This window comes from Magallana gigas, chromosome 2 (assembly GCF_963853765.1).
Source record: "Magallana gigas chromosome 2, xbMagGiga1.1, whole genome shotgun sequence".
In the NCBI taxonomy this organism is placed as follows: domain Eukaryota; kingdom Metazoa; phylum Mollusca; class Bivalvia; order Ostreida; family Ostreidae; genus Magallana; species Magallana gigas.
Window position 1 is genome coordinate 9,030,118 of NC_088854.1, and position 8,300 is coordinate 9,038,417.

At 35.5% G+C, this 8,300-nt stretch overlaps 1 protein-coding gene across 5 annotated transcripts in view; it reads right to left on the reverse strand.

Moving 5' to 3' along the window:
• The window catches only part of LOC105322521 (neurobeachin-like protein 1), a 30,575-nt gene extending 22,319 nt beyond the window's left edge, over nt 1–8,256 (reverse strand). For 4 of the 5 annotated variants that reach the window (XM_066074890.1, XM_066074889.1, XM_066074887.1 and 1 more), the window contains exons 1-21: nt 8,068–8,256; nt 6,782–6,873; nt 5,817–5,978; nt 5,575–5,656; nt 5,346–5,458; nt 4,881–4,954; nt 4,714–4,796; nt 4,137–4,316; nt 3,828–3,936; nt 3,307–3,413; nt 3,117–3,200; nt 2,917–3,015; nt 2,585–2,825; nt 2,297–2,400; nt 2,059–2,160; nt 1,771–1,898; nt 1,505–1,637; nt 1,072–1,191; nt 522–804; nt 287–375; nt 44–133 (exon numbers count right to left, since the gene is read on the reverse strand). In XM_066074890.1, the coding sequence (XP_065930962.1) occupies nt 44–133; nt 287–375; nt 522–804; nt 1,072–1,191; nt 1,505–1,637; nt 1,771–1,898; nt 2,059–2,160; nt 2,297–2,400; nt 2,585–2,825; nt 2,917–3,015; nt 3,117–3,200; nt 3,307–3,413; nt 3,828–3,936; nt 4,137–4,316; nt 4,714–4,796; nt 4,881–4,954; nt 5,346–5,458; nt 5,575–5,656; nt 5,817–5,978; nt 6,782–6,873; nt 8,068–8,154 (2,562 nt within the window). In that variant the 5' untranslated portion in view covers nt 8,155–8,256. The remainder of the gene's footprint in view (nt 1–43; nt 134–286; nt 376–521; nt 805–1,071; nt 1,192–1,504; nt 1,638–1,770; nt 1,899–2,058; nt 2,161–2,296; nt 2,401–2,584; nt 2,826–2,916; nt 3,016–3,116; nt 3,201–3,306; nt 3,414–3,827; nt 3,937–4,136; nt 4,317–4,713; nt 4,797–4,880; nt 4,955–5,345; nt 5,459–5,574; nt 5,657–5,816; nt 5,979–6,781; nt 6,874–8,067) is intronic. The other variant, XM_034446398.2, reaches the window with a different exon arrangement.
• Between the last annotated feature and the right edge of the window lie 44 nt (nt 8,257–8,300).

Genomic DNA, 8,300 nt, shown 5'->3' on the forward strand with positions numbered 1-8,300 from the left:
AACATGAGCATTTTACACTACAAGGTCATTTTAAACATTATACCTTGATATCCCATGTAACACATCTTTGGCCAATGAAATGCCCGTGGTTCTGATTTGGAGACAAGTCAATTAACTGACCATCTTTACTAGCCTAAAATTGTACAGTCAAATCATGTTAAAGTAAATATCAAGAAGATTGCAAGAATGCCTCTGAATTATTATCTTTTAATAACAACGAAAATATAAATATTTTACCCCAATAATGCTGACACGTACAGCTTACATGTACTGTTACAGTATGTACCTTAGCATTGTAATAAACCACTGCTTTACTTGGGAGGTCTGCAAAGTCTGGAAATTCCTCCTCAGAAAAGAATATTGGATGATTTGGTCCTAAAAAACACAAATTGCAAATTACCGGTAAGACTTCGGAAAAACTGTCTCTAAAGAAAATTTTTTTACTTTACGTCTAACCCTGCTGTTGAGTGGTAGTGAGTATGTAGTAGTGAGTGAGTAGTGGCTAGTGACCTTGACCTCACCTGCTGTGTACAGAGCCTTGACCTGGGAGGGACTGATGGTGTCATGGAGCACTAACACAGAGGCCAGTAAGCCCCGGAGACAGACAGGCACCCCCCACACATCCTCGTGGGTTCCTATGGGGATGGTGGTGATTTCCGGGTCTGAAGAGTCTTTCTTTCTCTGGAACAGACGTCTGAGGGGGGACTGTTTGATGGTCTCTGTATTGTTGGATAGGTTCTGGTCTATCAGGGCCTTCACCACTGCCTTGTTACATGGACTCCCTATCCTACAGTCTGTCAGGGGCTAAAAAAGTAAAAAAAAAAACAACATTCAAATACACTGTACTTCCAAACAATGTGTAATGATTATACTACAGTAGAACTTTTGATCTTGACCACATAATTTTTAAGATACAAGTTTGACCAACTTAAAAATTGGAAGAATACAACAAGAAGCCTCTGATCTTTGATTTCATCAGGACAAAAAAAAACCATTTATAGATATAATGAGACAAGTGCATTGTATTCTGCATGATCTTTTTATCAATTTCTCTTTGTTTTGCAAACTCACATCTGAGACATTGGGAAATTTGAGCTGGGAATCTAGCTTCAGATTTCCATCGATGTAAATATAGAGGTGGCTGTTGACAAATGGTCGCCTGGAGCTACTGTGGACTATGTCAATGGAGTGCTGAAAGTACGAAAAATTGACAATTACATCAAATCATAATAATATATTCTTCATAGAGTATATACAAATACCAGTATATACTTTCATAAATATTATACTGCTACATACATGTATTGTGGAAATAAAAGAATTGAATAATGTCTTCATCAGCTTGCGAATATTTTCGATCATTTACTCAATGAAATTTTTTTGTGAATGCTATTCACAATATGTAGAACTTCAGAATTCAGAATATTGGTACATGTACTCTTTTGCATGCATATTCTAAGTATTTGTGTGTTTAATATAGGCTGTACATGAAGTAATGATGTACCCAGTGCTCATCCCCCAGGTTTGTGTCGGAGATCTCCACTGAACAGTGCTCCTTCCTGTTGAACACAGACACCACGAGGTCAAAGTCCATGGTGATGAACGCCTCAAATCCACAGCCCGAATTTGTTACAAAACTGTTCGGACAATAAAGGAAGAGACAATACATAAATGATCATCATTAAAGTTTTCAATAGACTGAAGCACATTATTACATTAAGCAAATTATGCCTGCCCAAGAACCAACTGCTTTTTTTCTGAGTCACTAACCTATATAACTGTCTTCTGAAAACTTGCTCTATTGATCCTGCAGGAGTGGATCGAGAACCAAGACAAATCCAGGAGTGGAAGGCAAAAGCCCCTCCAGGCCACTTCCTGATCCCTGGCATAGAAACCATCTGTAAATCAAAGCAAAATAACCCAATCTACAGTACATCTATTGTCCTTTTTCAATAGCAATCATCCTTTTTTGTAAAAAACAAATTGACATAAATTTTATTCCAGTTTTTACTGTCATTGATTTTTTAATGTACTACTTAACAAACATTTTGCACACACCTCATTTTCCTCCACCAAAGTCAGAAAATAATGGGCTCCTTCTTTCCCTTCCCGTCTGGCCATTGTACATAATGCCCTCATCAACCTCGAAAAATTGGGATTCTGTAATTAAAGGAAAAAGTTAGTTAAATCAAAATTAAATTAATACAACTACATGTAATGCCACCATTTTCTGAAGTAGCATGTGGATATTTTTCAAAATGTACAGTCACATAGATGCAGTCTTTATCTCCTATACCTGGTTTTCCTCTTCATCTAGTTTTAAATGCCCCATCAGTTGTTTTAACTCTATTGCCGTGATTGAATGAGTTCCTAAAGTCTCCAAAAGGTTTATTAGTAATGCTAAAAATAAAAGGAAAGGTTTAAACACTTGATTAATGCTGCTAAAAATGCAATAAATAAACAAACTGAAAATCCCACATTTAATCATAATAATCAAAATTTTACAGTACCGGTATATGTATAGCCTTGAATTTAAGATGCTTTCAGACAAAGACACTTTCTAAAGAATTTAAGTGCTTCCTACCCACAGCTTTGGGGTCAATCTGTTTCTGTCGACCCAGGACTTTGATGATGGCAGAAATCATCCCCTCATTACAGCAGTTCATTTTGTTTTGTTTCTGAGAGCTCAAAGTACAAAGATGCTCAGCCAACCAAATCTGAAGTTCCTTGGACTGAATGTCCGGCAGCCAGCAGAGTAACATGAGAGCTGATTGGACATTTCTGATCATGTGATTCTTGTCCTCACAGAATTCTTCTTCAACAACCTATCGGAAGTTTTCGAAACAGATAACAATGATTTATTATCCATGGCAAAATCTTCATTGAACTTCATCACTCTATCTCTCTCTCACTTACCAAATTCAGAACCCCTTTCAGCAAAGCCATGGATGGCTGTCCTAAACTTTTCAAAGCTTCAACAAACTTCCCATAACCAACTCTTAGGGCAAACCTTTCCTGTTATGACAAAATATTAACAACATTTAGCTAAATTGTCAACATGCAATGAATTCTGGGCTTCTTTTATGTTCTGTGTAAACTATGTGTTGTTTTCTTACTTTGGCATTGATGGAGCCAGTAAGGACTGAACAGATGACTTGTAACACAGACATGGCTAGGCTTTGGGCCTCTGATCCTGTCAACTAAGAAAAAAATTCAAATCATAAGTTTTAAAGTTTATGAAGGATACTAAGAATAAATTGTCACAAAAAATTTTATTTTAAGAAGAAAGACAATATCAAAACTTACAGAGGTTTTCTGCAATAGTGCTACTAGTGAGTCGAATGTGCCGCCGCTCACTAATGTCACCTGGAGAGCACTTCGGTCCTGACAGGTGAGCATCTCATTCACAGCATCTGAATCAGACAGTGGTTTGATTTAATTCATCAATCAACAGAATTCATATTGTTACTTGTACTTACAAATCAATACAATGCTACGAAAGTGTCCGTATGTATAAGTGTTTAATCAATGCATGTTATCTTTAGAGAGCTGTCTTCAAGCTTCATCCTTGTATGGGTACTAACGGATCATGTTGAGCTATGTGTACTTACGGATCATGTTGAGCTATGTGTACTTACGAATCATGTTGAGCTATGTGTACTTACGAATCATGATGAGCTATGTGTACTTACGGATCATGTTGAGCTATGGGTACTAACGGATCATGTTGAGCTATGCGTACTTAAGAATCATGTTGAGCTATGTGTACTTATGGATCATGTGGAGCTATGTGTACTTACGGATCATGTGGAGCTATGTGTACTTACGAATCATGCTAAGCTGCATTTGCTGATTGAAGCCATCCTCAGATTGGATGTCAGCTGTTGTCAGAACATCCATGTATCCTTCCATCACCTGTGAAACCTCTACCTGTCTCTGAAATCAACAAATATCCAAACACTTTAATAATCCCTGAAATCATATCGATATTATCATCTACTGGTAAATATTTATTGCTCCCATTCCAGGAAGGGAACTATCGTCTCCTCCTAATAGATCTTGAACGAGCCGAAGGTTGAGATTTATACATCTACTGATTTTTTAAAACATACAGACTCGGAGTGGCCAACACTAACCTGGTCCGGACTGGATCCGTGGATCATGTGAACCATACAGATGATACTCTTCAGAGCGAGGTCCTTTAGTTCCAGAAGATCCTGACGCAGCTCATTGGCCGGTCCAGATAGCTCACTAGAGGACAGCATCTTCAGCAGGATATCCAAAGTGGCAGGGGTAATGACCTTCAGTGCATTGCTCTGGAACAAACATGTGTATATGTTTTTTTTTAGTAATTACTCAGTCAGAATTAGCAAACAAAACTGAAATCCATAGTGTATTAAAAAGTTAAAACGAAAACTGGATTTATATCATTAGAAGTAGATCAATTCATCCATCACTTACTGTGGAATCGTTAGAATTCGAGGTGGCTCAATTTTCGTGGTATTCATGGGTAGCCCTCACCCACGAATTTACATCCTACATGAAAACTTATTATTAAAGATTTAGTTTTCCAAATGAAACTATAAACCGACGCATCCACGAAATTACATCCCCATAAATAAGTAAAAATCCCACAATCTACGAAAATTGGCCCCCATGAAATTAAATGATTCCACAGTATTTGATCCTCACTCTTTTTCTTTTTAAATGTACCTGAGTTCCACACATCAATGCCCCAAACAGATGAAGAAACCTGATTTTCAGTGACACAGATAAACAGGACTTGTTACAGCTGTCTGCAATATAAAACAGTACATACATGTAAAATAATTCCTCTGTAGTTTATTGCTGGCCATACTTTAAATCACAGAGACACTTACCAAACAGGAATGGGACCACCTCTACATGAAGCTCAGCAGGTCTATATGTCATTCGACTCTTGTCAACCACCCAGCTACAAGATCAGAGTTTCAAAAATCTACAGCAGTAATCTAAATCATGATCAAAGCATGTGCTTCAGATACATGTATCTGATATCTGAACATAAGGTGTGACATATTGTACAAATGATTTATTAAGGCCTTTATCTACCCTCCCAAAAGATTCCCGAGTCTTTTGAGAACTAGCTGCTTCATTTAGTTCAAATGGAATTTCAAATATCTTTTATAGCTTTAAAGAACTCTATATCCAAAAAAAAGTAAATACACAGTTGGATTTTCTCAAAATTTGTTCAATTATTTAGCTCACTTTAAAATCCTCGTAAATACTGTCACACATCAAAGGTATATTTCAAGGACAATGATCTATAATTTTAAACATGCAGTTAACACATTGTATGAACAAACCCTTTTAATCTTTTTCTCCACACAAAGTATGGGTCATACAGGCACTCGAAAAAATGGACGGTCAGTTTTAGAAAGTCCTTGATCTGGATTTCTTGGAGAGTATTTTGGGTCAGCTACATTTAACAAAAATAACTTAAAAATGAAAACTCACTCATTTATTTAAAAAGAAGTTATCATGTATGTTAGCTTTAATACCTTGATTTAACTATCTATTTTAACTATGACTCACGTTTTCTGTCAGTAAGGTTCCTATGGAAACCAGATATTTTACAAATTGACAAGAACCTAACAGTGGTACATTATCATAGTTCCTGAAAATAAAAGAAAAGAAATTAAAATTCAGAGCTATCTGTATTGATATAAGAGTAGAGTACACTACAGTACATTATTTCTATCACAAATACAGACTTTTGTGTTCAACTTGTTTCTATCACCCAAAAGGGACCATACAAAATTTTTAGGTAACCTTACCTTGATATGATAATCAAACATTTGATGATTGATTCAGCGAAATGAACAGTCTCTGGTTCCATCTCCGTCTGGACTTTTTCCAGACATTGAGACAGGTGATGAGATAACATCTGTAGCAGGCCATCTGGGAGTTTGGTAAAATGAGGACCAGCCTCCGAAAATCTGCAACATCAACAATTAACTGTAAATCAGACATTTCATCTTTCTAAGAATTCCAGAATTGTGTTTTACTCATGAATTTAGTATCAAATTCCAAATGTTGAAAGTTATATTGGGAATTTACATATTTGGTTACCACATAAGGTGGAAATTAGAGGCAACATACATGTATGTAAGTAAAACATCAATCGATCAACTTATTTCAACATTTTTAAAAAAATATATCAGATATTACTGTGAATGTACATGTACAGTAGTCAATTACGATGAAATACAGTACCGATCAGACCCAACCTAACACCAGAGTAAACCCCAACTAAACCCCAAGTTTACTTTTTGGGTTTACTCTGGGTTTACTTTTTGAAAATTTGGGTCTACTCGGGGTTAACTTTGGGTTTACTTTGAAATTGCTTTTGAGGTCAACTGTATGCACTGAAGTGTGAAGCAGACTAATATTTTATCTTACCATCCTACTGCCTGTAATTCCTACTCTTTGTATATTCCGAATACACAGTAAGCATCTGCTTTCATGGGTATACTTCAGACTGGGTTTACTTTCAGTGTCCACTCTGGGTTTACTTTGGGTTTACTCTGGGTCCACTCTAGTAAATCCGAAGTAAACCCAGAAAGTAAACCCATGGTTTAGTTGGGGTTTACTTTCTGTTAGGTTGAGTTTGATCGGTACTGTAGGTACATGTAATAGTGAAGGAGTTGTAACTGCATGATCACCATCTTTATATATAATGAACTAAACATACATACATTATATATAATGAACTAAACATGCTTAAGTCAAACATAGTTACCCTTCTATGAGGTGTTCAAACTCCAAGTCAATCAAATTTTGGTAAGTGTCCACAAATGTATCAATAAATTCCTTTAAAATGACCACATCATTCTGAAATGTTAAATAACAATTTAAAATTAGCACATAATGACATATCCTTATACACTGTACCATATTTATTTCAAATAAGAAAAGACCCTATAGTAGCATTCAGAGCTATAAACAAATATTTAACATGAAAATTTAATACATGTAGTGTATTAGTTTTGGGACATTATCCTCAACATTATCCTCAATATTGAGCACTGGTATGTATTTCTAATTCTAATTCCCAAAAATAGCTTTTCATTATTAGTGATTACATCAATATCTCTCCATGTAGGAGTAATATATAGGTAGTATACATGTTTGTGTATGACAAATATCCAGGTCACACCTATGTCATTACATAACAGTTACAATGTCGTCATAACATCCTTTTGAAGATAGAGATGCAATACCACGTACAACAGTAAAATGTTTGAAGTAAAAGAAAGATGACTCATACTTATCAGTTCAAAATTAATGAACCTTGATTACAGTTTAGATAACAAGGATTATAATTTTATCATTGGAATTGAGCTTAGTTGTTTCACTATAGGTAAGAATCTGTTCTTTTTCATTTCATCTGACTTGCATCTCTTGAGTACTAGACATATGTGATTATTTCATGAATTCCATACATTACTTGCACAATTAATAAGATGATCATGTGTAACAGTGACATGTCATATTTTTTTCACTTTCATTTTCAAATTTTATGGATATCACTACTCCTTATGAATAAACTAAGCTGTAATAAGCTTACATTCAATCCTGGATGAATGCATGTTTGTTTGTAAATCATACAGTCATTATATAAATTCTTCAGTCATTATTTCATTCTTTAGTTTGTATTAGTAAACATATATAGCTGGAACTGAAGATAATGTCCTTTAGGCCAGAAATAAATTATTTTATCATTTCAAAATCTGGGATAAACTATTGTCTTTTCTTTGGAGATAAGGGTTCTAACGCTGCATTGGATGAGGTTAACAGGTTAACTTACATGTACATCCAATAACAACTTTATAAATAAGTACTTTCAAGGCCTGCACGTTTTAGAAACCCATAAAGATACACATAAATAGTAAGTAGAAGTGTGTTGTTTTCATTCAACATCACCTGGGGTTCAGAAACATTCGATGTTAAAGGTGTGACATTGCACATCCCACTGGATTGGTGGGTTTTATGTCTATTTATGGAGAAGTGATGCAAAAGATTTACATTATGCAGACATCGTGGGTACTTAACCTTAGTAGAAAACCTCATCCATATCTGGAACAATTTTTCTGAGGCTGTCAATTCGTCCATTATTAAAAATAACGACAGCAATCAAGCATCTTATCCCTCTCGTCTCATCATCACTCTGATCGAGCTAACAGTTTCCGGCTTCTTGTCACAGGTGTACATCTTCGAAGTTAAACGCTTTTTGATTAGCTGAAGAGAATCTTACTTTT